This window comes from Diadema setosum, chromosome 4 (genome assembly GCF_964275005.1).
Source record: "Diadema setosum chromosome 4, eeDiaSeto1, whole genome shotgun sequence".
NCBI classification, from domain to species: domain Eukaryota; kingdom Metazoa; phylum Echinodermata; class Echinoidea; order Diadematoida; family Diadematidae; genus Diadema; species Diadema setosum.
Window position 1 is genome coordinate 13,805,414 of NC_092688.1, and position 23,038 is coordinate 13,828,451.

General features: G+C 38.2%; 1 protein-coding gene across 1 annotated transcript in view; it reads left to right on the forward strand.

Moving 5' to 3' along the window:
* The window catches only part of LOC140227629 (uncharacterized), a 131,969-nt gene that overhangs the window by 17,393 nt on the left and 91,538 nt on the right, over window positions 1–23,038 (forward strand). The window contains exons 6-29 of the mRNA XM_072308048.1: window positions 7–218; window positions 1,169–1,276; window positions 1,737–1,916; window positions 2,514–2,661; window positions 4,547–4,752; window positions 5,242–5,416; window positions 5,919–6,137; window positions 7,052–7,171; window positions 10,072–10,280; window positions 10,819–10,923; window positions 11,451–11,612; window positions 11,908–12,061; window positions 12,735–12,911; window positions 13,478–13,680; window positions 14,384–14,564; window positions 15,500–15,637; window positions 16,355–16,468; window positions 17,030–17,143; window positions 18,450–18,563; window positions 19,207–19,506; window positions 19,932–20,255; window positions 20,666–21,000; window positions 21,735–21,890; window positions 22,389–22,527. Of these exons, the coding sequence (XP_072164149.1) occupies window positions 7–218; window positions 1,169–1,276; window positions 1,737–1,916; window positions 2,514–2,661; window positions 4,547–4,752; window positions 5,242–5,416; window positions 5,919–6,137; window positions 7,052–7,171; window positions 10,072–10,280; window positions 10,819–10,923; window positions 11,451–11,612; window positions 11,908–12,061; window positions 12,735–12,911; window positions 13,478–13,680; window positions 14,384–14,564; window positions 15,500–15,637; window positions 16,355–16,468; window positions 17,030–17,143; window positions 18,450–18,563; window positions 19,207–19,506; window positions 19,932–20,255; window positions 20,666–21,000; window positions 21,735–21,890; window positions 22,389–22,527 (4,293 nt within the window). The remainder of the gene's footprint in view (window positions 1–6; window positions 219–1,168; window positions 1,277–1,736; window positions 1,917–2,513; window positions 2,662–4,546; window positions 4,753–5,241; window positions 5,417–5,918; window positions 6,138–7,051; window positions 7,172–10,071; window positions 10,281–10,818; window positions 10,924–11,450; window positions 11,613–11,907; window positions 12,062–12,734; window positions 12,912–13,477; window positions 13,681–14,383; window positions 14,565–15,499; window positions 15,638–16,354; window positions 16,469–17,029; window positions 17,144–18,449; window positions 18,564–19,206; window positions 19,507–19,931; window positions 20,256–20,665; window positions 21,001–21,734; window positions 21,891–22,388; window positions 22,528–23,038) is intronic.

The following is a 23,038-nucleotide window of genomic DNA, read 5'->3' on the forward strand; positions in this document are numbered from 1 at the left end:
TTACAGCATCCAGCATCTGCTATGCGACTGGTGACCCCCACTACCTCACCTTTGACCAAGTTTGGCACAACTTTCAGGGGGACTGCCAGTACACACTTGTCCAAGAATGCCAAGACGGGATCAGTTCACCATTCCAGATTGATGTCACAAATGTAGACAAGGAGCTTAGCACGTATGGCTCCTACACATATGAAGTATCTGTTCAAGTCTTTGGAACGGTATGTAAATGCTTGGTGATGATACAGTTTGTTGAAGATGTGCTGTGAAAAAAACGTAACATAATGGCAAACTTAGGATTCAGTAACAGGAAGAAATTATCACACAGTGTATTGCTGGCACACTATCTAATGTAGACTAAATCTTGAAAAAAAAAAAACGGAAAAAATGTGAATGTTATGTTTTCCACGTTTGTAAGCCTCTTGTATGAAATTTATGTGGTATTGTCCACCTCAGGTTTTCAGAACACAAATCTACAACAACTACCACTGTTATATAATTAGCTTTTACGGGTACACCGGTATCAAAATACTTCATACAGAATATAAATACATATGAAAGTATGATGGCACTTTGATAATAGCCTTCACATAATGACTGTAAGGTAGTCAATTTACCATCAATTGTGTGAAATATTTTACGGGTAAAACAGATTGTTCTGACTAAAGCTATTAATCCAGCTTGTGTCTCATGGTTTGACATTTACAGCACTCCCTGTACTTCGCACTTTCCTGTAACAAACCCTTGCCTGGGTGTCCTAATGTCTGGGAAGTGCTGAAATGACATCAGACCAAGAACAGTTTGTCTTGTCACAGATGTGGTAGTGAACACAGAATTTGTGAATACAAAGCTTTGATAGCAAGAAGTGAAGTGCCTTTGACAAAATTCCTTTACGGTAATCAACTAAAGCTCTTAATAGCTCTTATATATATATATATATATATATATATATATATATATATATATATATATATATATATATATATATATATATATATATATATATATATATATATATATATATATATATATATATATATATATATATATATATATATATATATATATATATATATATATATATATATATATATATATATTTAATCATCAAAGACTCAATTCTTCTTTGTTGTTGTAGGAGTAAAGTCACAACTTTCTTGTTCATTTGTAGGAAATTACTCTGAGGCAGGATCGAGAGGTTTTCATCAATGGTCGCAGAGTCACCCTCCCAGCTGAGCCTATGTCTGGACTAGTCATTAGTCTTAGTGGGTTCTATGTGGTGAGAAAATATATCTGTTCCTTACTCAAGATTTTGTAGTCCTAACAGAATGTACAAGTGCTGATTCAAAGGGTTACACTTGCACTGTTTAACAAGTTGAATGAGATGCATGAATTTGAACATTGAGATCATATCCATGTACACAATGCTTGGACTCAACTGTGTCATCCCAGAGCTCAAAGGCAATGGAAGAAAATTTGATGAACTCCATTTCCCATTTAACATCCATTCCCTAGAAAGACAAGTTGTTATTTACAGTTTCATTCCTTGGTAATGTGGAAGAAATGATGTCAATGATCCTTTTGACACACAGGTAAGGACTAGAGAGCTGTTCACTGCTTAAACTGTTAATCATAGATCAACTTTGATTAGTAAAAATAGGGGAGAGGTGTCATCAGTCACGACAAAGCTGCAAAAGTGATGAGGCTTTCAAATTGTCCAAATAATTTCCCCTTTGCAGGAAGTATCTGCTGATGTCCAGCAGGATGACCAGAGCGTCTACTTCTTTGTCAAATGGGACGGTGAGCGGACAGTAGAGGTCAGACTGCCCTTTGCCCAGTATGAGAATATCACCTGTGGGTTGTGTGGCAACTTCAATGGCAACCAGACTGATGAATACTTGACGCCAGATGGACAACTTGTAAGTTTTGGAATTTCTGTGTGTGATCTGTTGCATGGCTGCATTAAAGGCTCATCTCTTGTGTCACATTGATAACACTCAAAATTTGTGGTTGATGGCTGTCCAGGCTGAAGGAATAACAGTAGCAGTGATTATGGTGTTTGAATGGTGTTTGTGTATGTGTGTAATTGAGTGAGTTTGTGTGTGAATATTCATATGTTTGTTTTTTTTTTTGTTTGACATCCTTTATTATGTCAATAAACAAAGTACCACGTAAAGCATAGGTAGTCGGCTTGAATACGTAGGTGACACAAGGCACAGACAAAAAAAAAAAAATGAAAGTAAAATACATAGGGCCTATAGACTTGTGTCACAGTATTAGAAACAGATGTTACAGAATATTATCTGGATCAATGTAACTTACAGAAACATATCATTAAATAAAATTGAGTTTGTAGAAGTGATATACAATGGATATAAAATAATTACTCAAGAGAATAACCATTTGATTCCTAAAGTTGATAGCAAATAATTTGTGAAATTTATAAAACTTGCTTGATGTATTATCCTGTGTCGTAAACATAAGCATATAAAATTCATATTTGACTATTGACCCAGGTTTCAGATGTCCAAGAGTTTGGCAACAGCTGGGCACTGAATCCAGGGAGCTGTGATCCACTTGTTCCTGGTGACAATGTTTGCAACGAGACCTCCAGTGAATATTCTATGGCTGTCCAAGCATGCCAAATGATTCAAGATGATAGCGGTGAGTACATCGGATATAGTCTGCCTTATAATCTATTCTACAACTAACTCTGTCTTCTCTATCACTGAAAAAATGGTCTCTCACTCATCATAGAAATTGGTGACAGTTTTTCCACATTTAAATTTCACTCGTAAAATGAAATGTAAAGACAAAGATGTGTATAGCTGCTGTTTAGATATATACTTTTTCCTCAGAAAAGTGTTTCTACAAAATTTGATTGAATGTGAAGGCAATTTATTTCAAGCTGAACTGGTGAGAGCTATGCTAGTCCCTATTAACTCAAATATTACACGTTTACAGCAAGAGCTTGGATATTTCCAAGCCTTGGATCACAATTTCATGTGTTCCTGTAAAGTAAATTTCATTACAGTCAACCAAGGATTTGTTAAATGATGAAGTTGCATGAGATTTTAGTTCAAAGAATTCAAATCCATTATGGTCCCAGGCATAGATGTCAATGATTTTACTACCTTTGTATCTGATCATTCAATCATTTAAATTTGCAAAATTAACTTTATTTGTAAATATGCATTTGATATATATGGAGAGAGAGAGAGAGAGAGAGAGAGAGAGAGAGAGAGAGAGATGTACATGAATATTGATGTATTTTCTAGTATTTCTAGAATTCACATCGGTCTATTTTCTAGTATGTTACTGTAAAAAAAGAAAATGAGTGAAGAATCACACATCAGTTAGGATTTCTGTGTGTGTGTGTGTGTGTGTGGCGTGTGTGCGTGTGTGTGTGTGTGCGTGTGTGTATGTGAATCCGTTATAAATCATATGTTTGCAGATTGCACTTTATTACATTGACATAAATTTCCAAACATTGCATGAACACCTGATTAGACTATCTTATGAAAGAGTAGTAATGATACTGTGTATTGTCTTCTTTTACTAGGTCCTTTCCAGCGGTGTTTTGACACACTTGATCCCACCCCATTCTTTGATGCCTGTGTGATGGATGGATGTTTGGTCCCACCAAGTCAACTCAGTGAAACAACTTGCCACATAATTGAACTGTTTGCACAGGCCTGTCTTGATAGAGAGGCTGTGATTGAGTACTGGAGAAATGAATCATTTTGTCGTAAGTGCCAAGGAAGCATGTATACATTCATAGTCAGTTAACCCACTCAAGACTAGTCCCAAGTATTCTTGTGCTGGGGTAAATGGGAAATGCATGTTATAGAAAAATCAGTCCATCTCCAACAGGTTAACCCATTGAGGACGAGTCCCAAGTACACTGTATACTCGGGCAGGTGTCTATGGGAAATGCGTGTTGTAGCAAAATCAGTCCGTTCTCAACGGGTTAAGGTCCACAGGAGCATTAAATTCAGAGGCTGTACATATAATGAGACTTGTCACCTTTTTGCTTCTTTGTCAGCATATTTACTGTGAAATGACTTTATCTGCTAGTGGGATTATCGTTTTTGTTACAGGTAGTATGCCCTACATATTCGTTTTCAATACCATCACATGCAAGTGCAGTTTGGTCTTCCTGAAAGTATTTGAAGTTTGTGAATACTTTACCATCAGCTGCCATTGCGTTGTGTAAATTTCTTTTCTATCGAAGTGATTTTGTAAGAATAATACTTTTAACCATATGTAGAGATTTACTTCTTGGACAGGTTTATTATTTGTATCATTGAAAATGAATTTCTTTTCTTTTTTTCCAACTATGATCTAGACTCATTTTATCCATTTTAATTTAATCAATTTATTTTTTCATACTTTGTTTGTTTGTTGTTGTTGTTGTTGTTGTTGTTGTTTTTTTGGGGGAGGGGTGTGAGCCTGAGGAGGTAGGCAGGAAATGATTCTTTTTAATGTTTCATTGCCAAAGACACATTTCCGTGATTGTGCTTGATCCTGTGTATTGTCTCTTGGATAGCTGTTGCATGTCCCCAGGACTTGACCTATGACTGGTGCACCTCTGCCTGCCCCATGACTTGCTTCGATGTCATCCAAGGGGAATCCCCCTCCTGCGACACTCCCTGTGTAGAGGGATGCACCTGCCCAGATGGCCTGGTTTTTGATGGCTTCGACTGTGTCAACACGAGCTCTTGTGGGTGCTATGTTGAAGGCATCTACTACTCTGTAAGAACAAACAAATTAAAACTTGTGACATGGATAGAACTTTAGTTTTTCAACTTATTAAGCTCTTGCAAGTCTTGTTATATATGTCTCAACATTTGCTATGCAAAAGGCCAATACAGTGCACTCCTGTCATAATGAATACGGTTATAACAAAATTTCAGTTACAGCAAAGTACAAATGCTGGCCGCAACATTATCTGCTCTATGTTTTTTATTGTTTATTTGTTCGATTATAACGAAATTTTGATAAAATGAAAGAAAACTGCTGGTCACAATGACTTCATTCTAACAGGAGTCCACTGTAATAGATCTATCTTAAAGAGTGTGTATGACAGAATATTGTTGGAAGTATAATCTATGAAAAGTGGAGAATATTTTGGATAAAATATTAGGAGAACCAATGGTATTATAAGTAAAAGATGACTTATCACGATCTTCCTCCTATGTTGTCAATCAATCTATACATTGTTGTCTCACTCTGCAACTGTAGATCGGTGATACCATCTATACTCCAGGATGTTTCTCCAAGCGCACCTGTCAGGGAAACAATGCCATTGAAGACATCCCGCAAACCTGCAGTGTCTTTGCCACATGTGGGATACAGGATGGAGAACATGGCTGCCACTGTTTAGCTGGCTATGAAGGAAATGGCATAGACTGTCAAGGTACGATACAGTAGATTCCAATGTGATGTTTGCTGAAGCCGCACTATTGCTTTTTATACAAGTGAGCCCAGGCTATGTAAATATTTGAATAATAATATTTCAAATATGATTTTTCTGTCTTTGCAAATTGTAATTGATCATGAAGTGATGTTTGGGATGTGCACGGATGAAAGTGAATACGGGTCATGATTTTTTAAGCGGCAGTATATAAATAAGGGCTTGATACTAACTTTTTTTCTATGTGGCCCCTTTGTGCCACAGAAACCTTTGAATGTGGAATATTGGTGGCCCAAAAAAGAAATGTATTGCCTCAAAATATTTGTAACTTGAAAAATTCAGTTTTGATTTTAGCTGCCTGATTTGAATGGCAAAAGAAAAATTTGGTGGCCTGACATTCAGACATCAATGTTTCGTGGCCCTGGCCACCGGGCCACCACACCACCGGGCCACGGCTAATGTCGAGCCTTGTTTAATTGTAGTACATTTCATTTTTCTCTGGCAGATATTGATGAATGTGCAAGCAGTCCATGTATCAATGGCGAGTGCGTTAATGATCTCAACTTCTACGCCTGCAACTGTGACATGGGATGGTCTGGATACAACTGCGATGAAGCCTGCGTAGAGAATCCCTGTTTGAATGGAGGCACCTGCTTTTCCAGTAATTCCACCATCCTGGAATGCCAGTGCCCCTTTCCCTTTAATGGAACCTTTTGTGAAATCAGTAAGTTTGTTTTCCTGTTTTAATGTCAGGTGATATTGTCTGATCAGCCTTTCTCTTTAAGTGTTTCAGTGAATGTATGTGCTTTACATTGACTATGAGTATTTCTTGTGTGTGGAAGTGAGTCAGATTATTTTTTTTTTGTATTTTTCTTTTTGTTTTTCTTCAAGATCTCAGTGTTTCTCAACCTTTTATAGGTGAAGATAGTAATCTTGGATTGCCTTGATTATACATGTCACACATGAACTTGCTTTGTCCTGTGTCTATTTCTATGTGCTGACAAAAGACATTGCTAGTGTAACATTTAAATTCATCGTGGGCCAGTGGGTGTATGCAAAGTTTATAATAGCATTCAATTTTTGATAAATCTTTCGGTAATATGTTAACTTTCACTTCCTCATGCACAAAGGAGAAAGCAGAATGTGTTTTGGTGTATGTGTTATGGAGGGGGTGTTACAGTATTTGTAATGCTCATTCATGGGTTAAGGAGCAATGCTAAATCTCCCTTTGATGAGAAGATTCTCGTGGTTTGAACCCGGAAAGTCCTAGGTTCTTTTCATTTTTTTTTTCTTTTTCTGTTTGTGTGTGTGTGTGGGGGGGGGGGGGGGGGGGGCTACAGCCTTTGCAGCTCCCCTCAACTCCCTATTTTGCAGCCTGGTATACAGGCCTTGAGATTTGCTTGGTCGAACTGGACGGGTCACCATGATCATACAGTGTAAAAAGAGCAATGTATCTTAAAGCTTTGTCTGTTAAGTCTCTTGTTTTATCGCCTTTTTTCCTGCTTAGAATCTTAATCGTGACATCATAAGACCCTGTATGGTGTACATTTACACTGTTTCCCCTCTTTGTTACGTAAATTATGGCTTCAATTACTGTGCCGGTAACATACTTGTGCAATATCTATGTGCAATAACTAGATAATGACCCGTGCACAATGGCTGATAACCCTTGTCAAAATGGAGGGACTTGCAACAGCTTTGGACTCCAGTACAACTGCACGTGTGCATATGGGTTCCAGGGCATTAACTGTGAAGAAGGTAAGGATGACCAAATATTCCCAAAGCATTGTTGTAAAGTCAATGTTTCATGAACACATGTACATTAGTTTTATCAAGTCTGATTGTTTGTAGCACTCTGAAATTTGACTCCTAATTAAAGATAGATTAATGTTTATGTACATTGATGCCAACTCGAGAATGTCTTAAAGTTACATTGTTCAGGATAAACTTGGCCTTAACCCAGTGCATGCAGGATGCAGTTGTGCCATTATTAATTCCACCAGAGATTACCTGGTCTTAGAAGTAAGTCCGAATCAAATCTCTACTTGCTGTTTGTGCTTTATCAAATGTATCTGAAGAAACATTTTACTGTATGTTATTTTGTGTATAGCTGGATGTCTTGGAGGGCAAAATGAGTTAATCTGATATGCACAGATGCAATTTGGCATCTGTGTTATGGTAATGTGATTTAGAGAGCAAAAACCACAGTAGTTCTTGGAAACGAGTTGGAATCCTCCACTATCAGACTTTCAGCATGCCAATGTGGAAGGAATTAGCTCTGTGAAACAGATGTGCACCTTCGTCTACTTCATAGTACTTTTTGATGTCGGAGACAAACAGTGTAATCTGGTGGATGCTTCTATGTAAACAATTATGGAATCGCATGTCCCTGACTGCGCATTTTTTATGAATGTTTGCAGTGACCATCCCACATATTTGATGTGAGGTGTTGAATGCTCAGAAAGGGTGAGGCTCAATAATTGTGCAGTGTGTCTTTGTTAAACCGGTAACCATTTACTGTGACTGCAATGTAAACAGATAATACTTTTGGTTGCTCACCTACGACATATTTGTCATTCTCTATTGTGAGGTTGTTTCCTTTGTCTTGGTATTCGTGCGTAAGAACATGAGAATCTTCCTTTTTTGTTAGTGATGCCATTCCAACAATTATGGTAACAAAGATCATGACCCAACTTTTGTGAAAGGGACATTTCCAAGAATGTTTCTGAAAACTGGAGACTGCTCTAAGGTATTTTGAGCTGTTTTTTACGACAGACTTGGCCGATGAAAAGACTCCCTTTCAATTCAACTTGTATCAACAATCGGTTTTCCAGCAGAACATTAAAAATGAAACTGTATGGAACTCACAGATATGTTATTTTGTTGACAAACAAATCAGACGTGATGTGTTAATTACACAACGACACTATATGGGCTGTAATAATGAAAATCTGTTGGAAATTTGTGCTGTGTTGATGAAAATTTCCGGTAGTGAGGATAAAGCATCAACCAATTATGTTTATTAAGACAACACAGCGTAAAATTAGGGTAACTTTGATTGGAAATTGGAAGGGTTTTAAGAGAAGGACAAGTATACTGCATACTGTAAATCTGATTTATTTTTTTTTTAATTTGTGTTTGGATATATGTTTATATGTTTATATATATATATTGTTAATTTATGATTTTTATTTACCCAAAACAGAGATAAATCCCTGCAATGATTTACCTTGTCAGAATGGTGGGACTTGCACCAATCTGATTGAGACTTACAACTGCAAGTGTGGAGGCTCATTCATGGGCAGAAACTGTGAAATAGGTAAGAAATTTGTGACCTGAAAAGCTACATATTGTAGTTACATCAAGGCACAAATTCTCCCTTCAGTTCAAATAAATGTTGGTACTATTGAAGCATGACTCCCAGTGAACGTACCCATAGCTCTTGTTTTTGTGGCTTACACGACAGGAAAGTTTAAGAGTGAGAAATCATCACAATTTTATAAACACATATATCGTCGCTGGGGTGACAAGACCTTGTATCTGAAATTTTGGTGAATTTTTTTTTGGTATTAATGGTCAAATAATGGGTTAAGTGATGTCCTGTCCAAATCCCAACTGTCTTACTCCAAAAATGAAGCCACCACGGCATGTCAAAGGGAAGGCTTTCCCATTCGCTCTAGTGCATTGGCCACAATGTTTTTTGGCTCTCCTGAACATTTGACATTTTGTAGATACGAGGTCTTGTCACCCCAGCGACGATATATTTGTAGGGTTAAGTGATATATGAAGCTATAGATACACATAAATTGATAAAATCAACTTCATTTCCCACAATAGAACCACAAGTATGAACACAGTAGAATCATTAGCATGCATTCTTTGTTTGCAGATTTCAACTGCCACCTACAGTCAATTACAGAAATAGAAGCCTGACGAATGTTTACATAAAAATGTGAATAGTCTGATTTCCGATTTCCAGAAAGCATGCTCACACAATAACTTATCAAGGGCGATTTAAATAATGGCTGATTGAAAAAAAAGAAAAGAAAAAGATTTCTAAGTAAATAGTCATGTTTGCTTATAGACTGCACACTAAAATACAGTCTACAGTAAGCCACATATCAGGAATAACTAAAACTCTTATGCTTTCATATTGTCTAGTAATCTGTTGTTTTATACCTACCAGTGGTAGTTTGCTTTTATGTAATTGGAATCAAAAAGAAAATTTTACCTCTGTGATTTTTCTTTGAAATTCATAAGTTATCATTAAGGATTTCCTCTTGTAAAATCTCAAGAAAATCCAGCAGATCGTAAACAAATATGGTAAACAAGCTCTCAACGAACAAACAAGCTAGAAGAAATAACTTCCATTATTTGTCCTATACCAGTGTACATTGACAAGTCCATATTGGAAGTAGTATTGTATAATTCTGCAATCTAGATTTAACCCGTTCCATACGGGATTCTGGTGGCCCATGTATTAAGTTTATGGAGATTTCAGAGGTCAGTATGGAATGGGTTAATAGCAACTTGAAAGGCAAGTGTAAGGCAATCAATGTCTGATATGCTACAATGTGTTCTGAGATGATTGATTCCTCCTAAGAGATCCACCTCAAGTTCTCAAACCGTGGCATATGTTTGGTAAACCTGTCATGCAGAGTACACCATTTGCTATGCTGCCGGTGATCCTCACTACACAACGTTTGATGGCCTCAAGCATGACTTTCAGGGAGACTGTTCGTACGTCTTCGCCAGGGAATGCCTGCAGACTGACCCAACCTTCAGCGTGGTTGTGTCGAACAGGAAACGCTCCCCAACAGCAGCGGTGTCCTTCACCTATGATGTCACAGTTACTCTCAACCAATCGGTGAGCATCGATAGTCTTCAACAGTCAGTTGAAAAAAATAGGATTGTAATGGGCACAAAGACAGGATAGCTTCTCACCTTGATGAAAGAAAGTTGATAGTGGTGTAGTTTATGTAGATCCCTTGAATTTATGAAGGGGTTTGACCTGACGTATGTCTGCTGTGCAAGCTAGTCATAACGAAGAACTGTGCAACCAACTCATTTTGGACCAAGTGTAGTGAATAAATAAAAGAGAGTGTGTTTAGCAATTCATTTTAAAGAAAATCATGAATGCATGATAAGTAGGTATGGTAGAGGTGATAAGCAATGATGAAGAAGCAATTTAGAATTGATGGAAAGTAAAATGAAGAGTCAAGATTTTGGAAATTATGCCTCAGCTCTTCTATTTCAAGAAGAAAGTAATCGAAGAATGAATCAAAACTAAAAGACAGATGGAACAACAATCAGTGATAAATACAAACTACAAAAAGTTGAAATGCTACAAAGTAATTCTAGAGCTCTTAATGATTTGCCTAATCTGTCACAAATGTGATGCACAGGTGATCTACCTCGGCCCGAGTCGAGCTGTTACTCTGGATGGCGTGGTGGTGGACCTCCCAACTGAGCGGAGCGGTGTCAGGATTTCACTAAGTGGTATATATGTGGTGAGTTATTATGTACATATACTAATTACTTTACCGTTGACATGAGAACACATTAAATGCAACAACAGTGTGTAATGATTATAGAGATAAGAGCAACAGATGTCATGTTGTGAGCAAAATGAAGCAATTTCTGGAGTCCCTTGATTTCTCAGTGAGTGTATGACTAGAGAATGCAAAAGTGTGTGTGTTTGTTTGTTTGTTTTTTAATTCCCATTGCTATCATCAGAGAAAATTATAATCTCATGCATATTTTGCAATTTTTGACCCTGAAACTTGCCTTCATATTTTCCTGTAATTGCTGTAATTGCTGTATGCAAATTGTTTCGTTGGTGCTTGTTTGGACAAAAATTAATTCAGGTCACTTTGAACAAGACCAGTTAACCAGTTGAGGACTAGTCCCAAGTATACTCAGGCAAGTGTCTGTGGGATATGTGTGTTGTAGCAAAATCAGCCCGTCCTCAATGGGTTAATTGGTCTCATGCAGTCCATATCATGCTTGCTTATGATTATCTTTTCATACCCAATAGCAAGTGGTTGCTGATATTGGTCTGTATGTTCGTTGGGACGGCGACAGTAGAGTAGAGGTCAAGGTCACGGCTGACTACAAGAACCAGACATGCGGTCTCTGTGGAAACTACAACGGCATTGGGACACAGGAAGATGAGTTCATCACACCTGCGGGAAATTCTGTGAGTGGAACTTTCAGGGATATAATTGTAGATGTGAACTTGTGGATATTTTACGGATAGATATGCTGTAGATAGATAGATACAGCTGTAGATATATAAATAGATAGATAGATAGATGGATGGATGAATGAATGGATGGATAGATGGATGGATGAATGGATGGATAGATAGTTAGAAAGATATGATTTCAGATATTCATCAGTCTCATTGTATCAGTATGATAGTAGTTTACATGGGATTCTATCTGGAGAGTTGTACGCAAGTGCCTGAAGATCTAGCAAACACTTTCTTCCAGGTGTCCAATGAAGCAGCATTTGGTAATAGCTGGGAGGCATACAACGACCCGGCCTGCCAGCCGCAGGGGGATGAGGTCAACCCATGTCTCTCCGCCAGTGAGGATGTGGTCCTAGAAGCCCAGAGGAAATGTGGTCTGATCATGGAGGAGCCAGGTATTGTTCAGGTCCTTGTATACTGCTGTTGAAGCCTGCATATCGCTTTCAATATCACAAGAAAGAAGAAACCCAGAACATAACAAAACAAATAGCTACAGATGGATCCATGGGTTGTTGTAATTGAAAATCACTGTGTTGATTGAACTTAAGGTCACATAACATGGTTTTTGCTTGTACGTGTATTCATTTTGGTCTGTGGAGTTGAACATGAAGAATGTTATGCATCTTTTGTTGTTGATTCAATATAAAGCATATATCTATATGTCTGATTTTAAGTTATTGTGATATTAAGTTTATACTTGCAATAATCATTTTCCCCTAGTGATTATTTTTAAGTGTCCAGCACATATTGCTCGCAGACTGATAAATTTGAACAGAAGTGTTTTATGCATCAGATGCAAAAATAACGGCTCTTTTTTTGAAATGGTGTGTTTGTTTCATGCAAAAATATGTACCAATTCTGATATATGAACAATATTCACAATTCAACTGTGATATTTCATAAGAGTCAGTGAGTTTTGATCAGCAAAGGGATCCGTGATACCTGATGATGTACAGCTGTACATATGTAATATCGTAACTGTGTATCTTGCCATCTTGTCTCTGGTTTTCATGTTTCTCAAGTTGTGTGGTAATTTGCTTTGTTTTCATTGATTTCATCATGATCAAGGTCCTTTTATGGACTGCTTTGCTGAGCTGGATCCAAACCCATTCTTTAGGGACTGCGTCTATGATGCCTGTGCTACTGATGTAGATGATGCCCTTTGCAGTGCCATGGCTTCCTATGATCAGGCCTGCAGGTACTTCTACGTTGATATGCCGTCATGGAGGAATGCGACCCTGTGCCGTAAGTATCAGGAGACCAAGACCCCTTTTTATATATAAACTCACTATCAATAACATGTTACGATAGCTGTTGTAATCTGCTGAAATCCTTGCATCTGATTAGCTGAGAACAAATTTGCGGTATAGAAATGTGGCAGTTATTACTGATAACAAGTTTTATTTAACGGAACCCAGATTGAGTTCTTCCTGTTCAGGAAATGTTGGCACTCACACCTCCTATGCAGATGAACAGATATAAGCTTGATAATTTGTAACCCACATAACTATTTCATTAGAGTCATGTCTCTAACACGCAGGCAAAACATATGAACAGATAGGCCTACACACTCCAAAAAGCATAATCCACACAACCATAATAGATTCACACACTTGATGTACATTTTACTTTGCATCCGCATCGGTTATGCACAGTGCCATTTCAGTCATAAGTAGATTATATTTCTTTTAAGTTAAAATGTGTTATGGCCATTGATATGAAATATGTGTCTTTTAAACCCAACGATTTTGTGATGAGAGCTGGAAGGGTATGAATGGGCGGAGCTCAACTTATTTTCTCACACAACATAGCACTGCCATGCCAGATGAACAGCACATACAGCAGCTGCACCTCAGCCTGTCCAGCTACCTGCTGGGACTACCGGGATGCAGACAGAACATGTGATGACCTGTGTGTGGAGGGCTGCTCCTGTGACGAGGGATTTGTTCTGGAGGGACTGGACTGTGTACCAGAGAGCCAGTGTGGCTGTGTTGCAGATGGTTTCTACCTACCAGTGAGTAGAGCAAACTTCCACCGTTGTGTTTCAGTGAAAAACAAACCCATGGTCTAATGTAATCATTATCTCTGATGTAGAATTTCTGAAATTTCTTTATAAAATGACTGTATTCTAAACATAAGCAGAACTCCTAACCATTCTGAATTTGGAGGAAAGAATCTGAATTTGACCATTCCCATCTCTTGTTTTAATAGGATTTTCCTATTTTTCTTGATAATTTTATTACACATTCCTATGAGAACTCCTCTTTCTTTCCTTACTTTTGTGCCAAATCATCCCTATTTTTCATTCAGAAAGGTTAGGAGGGCTGCATAGGAGAGATACACACCCAAGTGACTGACATACCAGTGTATTCTAGATGACGTTTGAATGTTGTATTGTTACATGCTGTATGTGCCTGAGAAATTGAAAAGACATTGACACTAGTGTTGGTGTGATACAGAATCTGTTAAGATTAGCAAAACTCATATGTAATTGGTATAATCAGGGACTGTCTCCTGAGCTCAAGGATGATGTAGACAAAGCTGCTTGATGTCAGCAAGGAGGAGTCTACCAGTATCTAAAATAGATTTAGCTCTTGGTAGCAAAGATTAGCTAATAACGAGTATTATTTGTTATTAGACCTGACATCTTTCACCCTAGAATCTAAGCCGTTGCATTAAGTTTTGAAGCACTAATATCTCTTGATACACAAATTAAGGTGGGAAGCCTTCTACTGACTCCAGACTGCAGCCAGTACTGTGAATGCAACCAGGGTGGAAACCTCAACTGTACTGAGGTGGCCTGCGACCCTAACGCTCAGTGTGATGTTGTTGACGGGGAGACAAGATGTGTCTGCAATCCTGGCTATGACACAGTTGGTTTTGGATTCACCTGTTTAGGTAACTTTGACTTGTAGAATGCACAACATGATATGCTGAGGTCTAGCTGGTATTTGTGAGAAGAGCAATATTTCATAAGTATATAGGTATTCACTTCGCAAACTTTGTGTGTAGATAAAGTCCCACTTGTTCTCCATTTTTGAAGTGATGAACTCAACTTGTCAATTTGTTCAAAATTCATTACTATGCAAAGGTAACAAAAGCTTTGAAATCATTGATTTGAATGAAAACATAGTGCTCCAGTAATTCATTAACTATATTTATGCCATATACTCACAGCTGTAAAACCTTTGACATTTAGCTTCAGGAATGTGAGAACTTCAGATAATCTAGAAATGGAACATTAGGAGAGTACTGTATGCCATACAGTTACCAAACATGAAAAATATGAACAAGTTATCATGGTCTTAGTTCTCCAACAATTCTTTAAGCACCCAGATAGTTTTGTAACATCATGAAAAGTCTTTCTTAGTTTCATTGTCATGCAAATTACCAATGTTGGCAGCATAGTTTGCTAGTAGTCATATTGTTCTGTTGCCATTGGTAAGTTTAAAGCGAATGAAGTAATATACTGTGTGTGAAGGTGGTTGCTTGAAACTATCCCTATCTGCTCAAAGTAGTTTCCCTCAACAGCCTCAACTTCTTTTTCAGAAATCTCCCCTGTATTACTCTCACCCTCACCTTCAATTCATGCAAGTTTTTACATCTGTATAGAAACTTGCATTGAAAAGCCACCAATTCAATAACCATATGGCAGTTTCATAGAAATTATGTCTTAGCAACATTTACTGGGCTTTTTTGACCATGCTAACTGATATTTAAATACATTATTCCTGTAGGAATTGGAACTAAGAAAATTTCACTGTGCATTGAACAATTTTGTGCTTGGTCACCTTTTAATTCCCACCATCTATCTCTGCCTATCTGCCTATCAGACATCAATGAATGTGAGGGGGACCCTTGTGTTAATGGGACCTGCATCAACGGAGAAAATCAGTTCACATGCGACTGCAACCCAGGCTGGGTCGGGGACCTCTGTGATGATAGGGATGATTGCTTCACCCAGCCCTGCCGTAATGGTGCTCCCTGTATTGATGGCATGGATACCTTCACATGTTCCTGTTTGCAAGGATGGACGGGATCCCTCTGTGAAATTGGTTAGTTTGTTATTTGTTGTTATTGGAAAGCTTACTGCTCTACTTTCATATCTGGTTTGACATGCACAGTATGCAGTGTAGCAGTGCTGTCTTTAGGATGTGTTATGTATTATCTGTTGCATGTGCTCTCAATCCAGCAGAAAATCATGATGTTAACCTTTGATTAAGTCATGGAGAACTTGTTGGAAAAAATTCTTTTTGGAAGCAATGTACATTGTACATTGTAATCCTTACTGATGCGTGCCCTTTCAGGATGATATGTGTGCATACAATACAACTGTCCCCTCAATGATAAATTTTTCATGGACAAATTTGTATTCTTATTAAATTGTTTGTTGTTGATGTTTTGCTTTTCATTCCAAGTACAAAGTTCTCACTCCTCAGAAGTTTCAAAAGCAAAATGTGGCAAATTCAAAGAATGTTGAAACCAGTGACCCAAATCAGCACATTTTACATGTGCCTAGGTGTGATTAAACAGTGACAACAGCCATCATGATTCAAAGAGAGCAAAACATTCTGAAATAGCTCTTTTGTTTGACCAGTCCATAAACCTCAAATCAGTTGGAATTTTCTCACACATTAGAGCGGAGCTGGTGTTTTAATATTTCCACTATTTGCTTTTGTGTATGGTAGACATTGATGAGTGTGCAGATCAACCTTGTGACCATGATGGGGTCTGTGAGGACCTTGTGGGTGGCTACCAATGCAACTGTACCAACGGATGGGAGGGAGATAACTGTGAACTTGGTAAGATCTTTATGTTTGTCGTGAAAAGACAAGTTACAATACATGTACCTATATGTGTAAATGAATTAATGAATCATTGCTTTAAAGGAGCCTTGTAGTTTAATGATCATAAATGTCCCCTGCATCTTTCATAGTATGTATCTTTCATCTAGTTTTATAGTTCTGTGATTTGTTCTTAGTATACACCAATGACACCCTCACATACTGGGGCTGTATATATTTGTGACACTACAGTACCTTTGAAAATATGGCAACCATGTCTTCTTGCAAGAATCAGATATTCATTACCTGATTACATTTCACAGATTTCTGTCCCAGTTTCTGAGCTGTTTACATTAATCTTATGTTGTGTGTATTTTTTGCTACTGAAAATCAGCTTTGAAGAACAAAATGCATGCATGTCCAGCATTTCATTGTATGTTGCGGAGTGATTTGAATTGTCTCAAGCATATGATTGTGTTTGTGTGTGTTTGCAAAGTGACAAGGATACAGGTTTGTGTGAAACAAACCTTGAATTTCCCCTGACCTTCAGCTGTAAGATTTGACGCTTTCTCATTCCAGAAATTAACGAGTGCGCCAGCTACCCTTGTGTGAATGGAGGAACCTGCTTTGACTTTGTAGGCTACTTCAGATGCTCCTGCACGACAAGCTTTTCTGGTGACAGATGCGAGATTGGTGAGAGTTGCATTTTTTTTTTTCTCTTTTGAATGCAGAGAAGATTTACTAACTAGTGTTGCAGGCTTTAAAAACTTTGAGGAGAGGTTAGCTTTGCAGAATATGAGACTGGTGCTTTTCAGTTCATTTCAGTTCAGTTTTGTTAGTGCATTTTATTGTCAATATGATGTTACAAGAGCATTAGAATAATTATATGCAAAATAGAGGTGCCTTGATAATGTAATACATACAATGTACATAAAAACATATAAACTAAAGATATAAACCGAGTTCATGCTAACCCGTTTACATTTGTGTCATCTTTGCACTATAGACATTTCTCCGTGTTCCACTGATCCTTGTGAAAATGGTGCAACATGTGTTGGCCTTGGAATTGGACAGTACTCTTGTGAATGCATCGAAGGCTTCTTTGGGAAAGACTGTCAAATCAGTAAGAATCTGCTTGTTTTCACTGTATTCAAGGAACCCATCAGAGTGTATTCTGTTTTGTAAACATTCAGAGTAATCTGATGTAAGCCTGATTTCAAGAGAAGGTGTGACGATTCCATGTAATGATGTGCTCTGAAAACGTGTAGATCCTAGTCCATGGAAAGGTTGTCTCCTTTTCAATGTACACTTTGCCACTTGTTCCTACTTAAGATAAAAGTGCATGGAACTCATTGATGTTACTTTAGGTAAAAGAGTATGTACATGCAGATGTAGAGAGAAGAACACTTTTGTCAACACAGTACAAAGTGAGGAGTGAAGTTGCATTGTTACTGACAATATTGGTTTGGATCACAGGGATACAGTAATTGAATAGTGTTAGTAATAAATATCTGATGGACACAACAGAATATTCTGATATGTCTTTATTTCCTTGCAGTAAGAAATATGAAAAATAACACAAATGCAATTCATTGTAAGTGATTTACACTCACTTTTTTGTTGCCCAATTAGCATAAGGGTTTAATGACACTTTTCCTTCATCAAATACTTACACTGTATTACATAATTTGTGTAGTCCACATTTTGTGTCAATGGCCTTCATGAAGGAATTTTGCTCTGTTACAGTGCTGGGTTTCTTTAACTCCTATTTTTACCAAATGGAGGGGGTGGGGGAGTGAAATTTAATAAGCATTTTTGTGGTTGGTAAAGTAAACTGTAGTAGCAGTGAAAGTGAACCATTTATAGAAATGGGCTGGACATTCTGTATTTACTTGCAGATGAGTTTATACATTACAGCATTGATACTTCTAATGCAATGCAAAATGTGCATGTAAATGTGTATTTGTCATTTGAAATAACCAAACTATTCTGTTTTTAGATGCCAATGACTGCTTCAGCACACCCTGTGAAAATGGAGGCACCTGTAAAGATCTGGTGAATGCCTATGAGTGTGAATGCATCATTGGCTTTGCCGGTGTGAACTGTGAACAAGGTCTGTAGATGATACCATTTCTGTTTTCAATAGGCACTTGTCATTCCTTTGCCGCACTGTCTGTACAGATACACACCCATAGCTCTAAACTGTGCAGTAAAACATTTGAATATACATGTAGTCCATTGGTGATATTAAGTAAATGAGAACATATAGTAAAGTCATATGTTTTGAAATATTCAAATGAGGAAGAATGTTGGTTTTTTTTTTCTGTTCTCTTTAAATGATATGTTTAGATGTTGCTGATGTGATTCTGGAAATTGCATATGCCGTTTGGCATGGCTGAATATCTAGAACTTGAGAAGCAATGATATCAATGCTATGAATAACTTGTGTCAATCGTAATTACACATTGTAATTCCCAAAATTTGATTAAGAGGAAACATGACATTTACTTGTTGAGGATGAGCTGATTTTGCTATAATACACATTTCCCATAGACACCTACCCAAGTATACTTGGGACTAGTCTTCAACGGGCTAACATTACATGTGCACAAGCAGACAGAAAAAAAAAAAAACTACAGAAAAGAGCATAGGTAGACATGACACAACCATAGTAAATAAACCTGCCGGGAGTATCTATCTATAATGGAGTTATGATACTTGTATGATGTCTGCTCCTTTCCTCTCATCCACACCAGATGACAGACCCGAGATTGAGATCGTTAGAATCTGGAACAATGCCATCACCGTCTACTGGGTTGTCCTCATCGAGGTGGACTGGTTCCGCTTTGAGTACCAGCTGTCTGGTGCCTCGGACTGGACCTCCGTGGAGCTGGATGGGGACAGACGCCTCTACAGCATTCTGGACTTGATGGATGAGACCGACTACCGCGTCCAGATTGTGATGCGGCGAACGGAGAGTGGGACTGTTGCTACCACTGAGCCCGTCACTGTCACAACGTGTGCTCAAGGCTTCAGTGGAGAAAATTGCACTGATGGTATGGCAGTTTAAGCTGGACCTTTTGTTCTTCATAATTTTGCTTAAAATTCTTCGATAGGTACTGATTCATACTTTTTTTTTTTTGGAAAAATTTCTTTCAAAAGAATCCTATGTGTCTGGCAAGATGCTGCAAAATAATTTAGAATCTTCACACACAAATCTTATGTTATTCCAACTTTATTTTGTATGTGTTTGTGTGTGTGTGTGTTCAACTTTTTTCTCTGTCTCATATCATACTGCCATGCCATAAACCCAAGACAGATATGTAGTACGGGAAGAGGACTTAATGAGGCTAGACACATCACATGGTTGCCTTCACCCAAGTATCTCTTTACTTAAAAACCACTCCTAGCCAAGCTGAAGTTAAGAGAAAATTGATTTGTTATTAACATCTGTGATCTTTCCACTTTATTCACAACGCAGATGCAAGAGACATGCCCTTCAACTTACAAATTCAGACGGCACGGACTACCTCACTTACAGTGACCTGGGAGGCCACTTTTACCCCACCCGCATTGAACCTGATCCAGTTCCAGTACAGAGTCTATGGGACTACGACATGGCTGATGGGCCCTACGATAAGCAATGTCTCCCTGGGTATTGCCGACATCCCTTCCTTGCGAGGGAGAGAGTACTACGACGTACGGATCATCGTCACAAATCTTAACACTTCAGTCAGCACCACAAGCCTTGGGAATCGATTCTACACGTGCATGCCAAACAGAATTGGACCCAACTGCGAATACGGTATGTGATATCTGTTATTGTGAAGCTTAAGTGGGAGATCGAATAAGCCACATCCTTACCCATACCTCTAGCCTGTTAGTCTTGACCCATAATGAAACTGTAGCACCAATTTCATTGTAGTTTTCCAAAGAATGAGGTAATATGATGGTAGTAGCAGAAAGTTCTTTCATATATCATTGATATGAGCTCCAGTGTTGATCAAGTAAATTCCCTTATGCTGAAAACTTCTTGAGGATAGAAGTGCTTTATGTGGTACCAAACATTCCTGATTCAAATCTTTGCATGAATTTATTTGCTGCTTGATTGCTGAAAAGGCTCTATCTGGATCAGTTCCGGGCCACGCATGGTCAATAACCTAATATAATAACTACCCATCATTGCACATTGCATACCTGCTTGTTACTACGCAGAGTACCAAATCTGCACAGTGTGGGGAGATCCACACTACATCACCTTTGATGGCGTCTCCTACGACTACCAAGGGGAGTGTGACTACACCTTGGTCACTGATGTTTGTGAGGATTCTACACCCAGCGTCCTTCCTAGCTTCCACCTGTGGAGTGATAACGTCAAACGGCGGCCTTCTGACTCTGTGTCCTACCTTCGCGAGCTCCTGCTGGACTACGAGGGCACAGTCTATGCCATCGAGCGCGAGCATGTTGTGACGGTCGATGGTGTTCGCATCACGCCACCTTATCAATCACAGGACGGATCAATCTACATCTTCTACACTGGAGCACATACGGTAGGTCCAGTACTGCAAGACCTTCTCCACTTTATGCTATTGGACTATTAATGTCTTGTGATCGCCAAGTGCTCTTTTTATAGACTTTTCTCTGTGCATTTGAAGTTTTAAATAGCCATAGAATTGCTGCTCATGTATGTTGAGTTTTTTATGTGAATAAATTTACCACAATCACACATATTTCACAGGGAGGGCTTTTATTAAAAAGATGAAGGACATGAAATCATTTTAATCAGCAAAGGTGCAGAGTTACGGCCAGTCACCAACCATGGATATGTCAGGCATGCCAGTCCATGTGAACCTCAAAGAAAGAGGAACATAATTCACTGGTTACAACAGGTTTAACATACTTGCCAACTAGTAAGATTTTATCAGATTCAGTAAGATTTTTTATGTTAAAAATAGCAAAATAAGATTTTCTGTCAGAGAAATCAGATTTAAAAAAAATATCTAGATATACCTTTCATGTGTATTTTCTGAAGATTTGACCGAAAGTAAGATTTTTAACTTCAGTTTGCATATAAAATAAGATTTTTGCAATCCACAAGTAAGATATTTCATCTTGAAATGTTGGCAGGCATGGTTTAACTGTGTCCATGTATTTGTTGTTCACACACCATGGAAGTCATTTGCAAAATAATGCCCAAAACTCTCTATATTTTACAAAATTATCAGCTATTCTTTTGAAAAATCTGCTTCTTTTATGTGACTACATTCCCTTCCTCTTCTCACAGTTCATCTCCACTGAGTTTGGGCTTCGTGTCCAGTATGATGGAAGGTACCGTGCAGAAATCACACTCCCAGAGACCTACCGGAACCACACCTGTGGTCTGTGCGGGACATACGATGGCGTGAGAGACAATGATTACACCAGACCAGATGGCAGGGTGGTAAGACTCCTAATAATTGCCATACAGCCACACTCTACACCCATCATTGTATTAAAGTGTAAACCACATCATCTGTAAAAGCTCTCTTATATCTCCTCTCATACATGTATCTCACTTGTGAGATGATGTGATCCATTCCCCAGTTTCATCATACCAGTACAATGTATGCATTTGCAAAATTTTGTAGAAAGTTATATTTCATTTGTTCTTTGTAATTGGATAAATACGTGCATCAGTGTTTCAGTCAACAACTGTGAAAAATATTTTCATCTATGAATGCACTGATGTCGTTCTTAGCCTTGTTGAAAGTAATTTGGCATACAATAGTGTATGACAGCTTCAGCACAAGGGAGACATTGTTATATCAATGAATGACAAAACTGTATATCTCTTTTAATATGCTTAGTGTGTTCTCCACTTTTGTCATTAACAAGATTTATGAATGTGACTTGACCTTCACCCTTGACCCCCTCTACCCTTTGACCCTCGTTCCAACAGGTCACCTCTGCTGTACTGTTTGCCAACAGCTGGAGCGGCTCTGAGTGCACCTCACCTGGTGATCTGGTGGACCCGTGCTCAGATGATGCCACCCGTACTTCAGCCTCAATGCAGTGTAGCATTCTGTCTGATGAGGATGGTACAAATTTTCTATCATCACTTTGATAGTAAACAGAATTTTATTGGATATTGTTCATGTGCTATTTTTCTTTGATTATTGGATAATTTGTCGTGCAGATAACACTTATTGACATATATTATGATCTCTGCAGAAGCTTTCATCAATACTTTCTCAGATCTGCAGTGAGGATAAAAGATCTAATTTGTTTCCCCTTATTACCACTGAATACTGCAGTAGGAGACAATATTAGAAAGTATACATACTGTAAAACGAGAAATTTTCGCGGGCATTTTAATTTCGTGAATTTCGCGAGCGCCAAAATTCGCGAAATTAAAATGCACGCGAAAGTTTTTGTCTACACTACATGCATTGAACGCCAGTGCCAATTTGTAATTTCATGCCGTGAATATATCATGTTTTACAGTACACGTGTAGGAATTCTACGTTCCAGCAAGTGAAGCATTAATTGTGTTGTAGTGACTTAATCTAGCTGCCATTTAGATTTGATGCTGTGACTGGATCCATATTG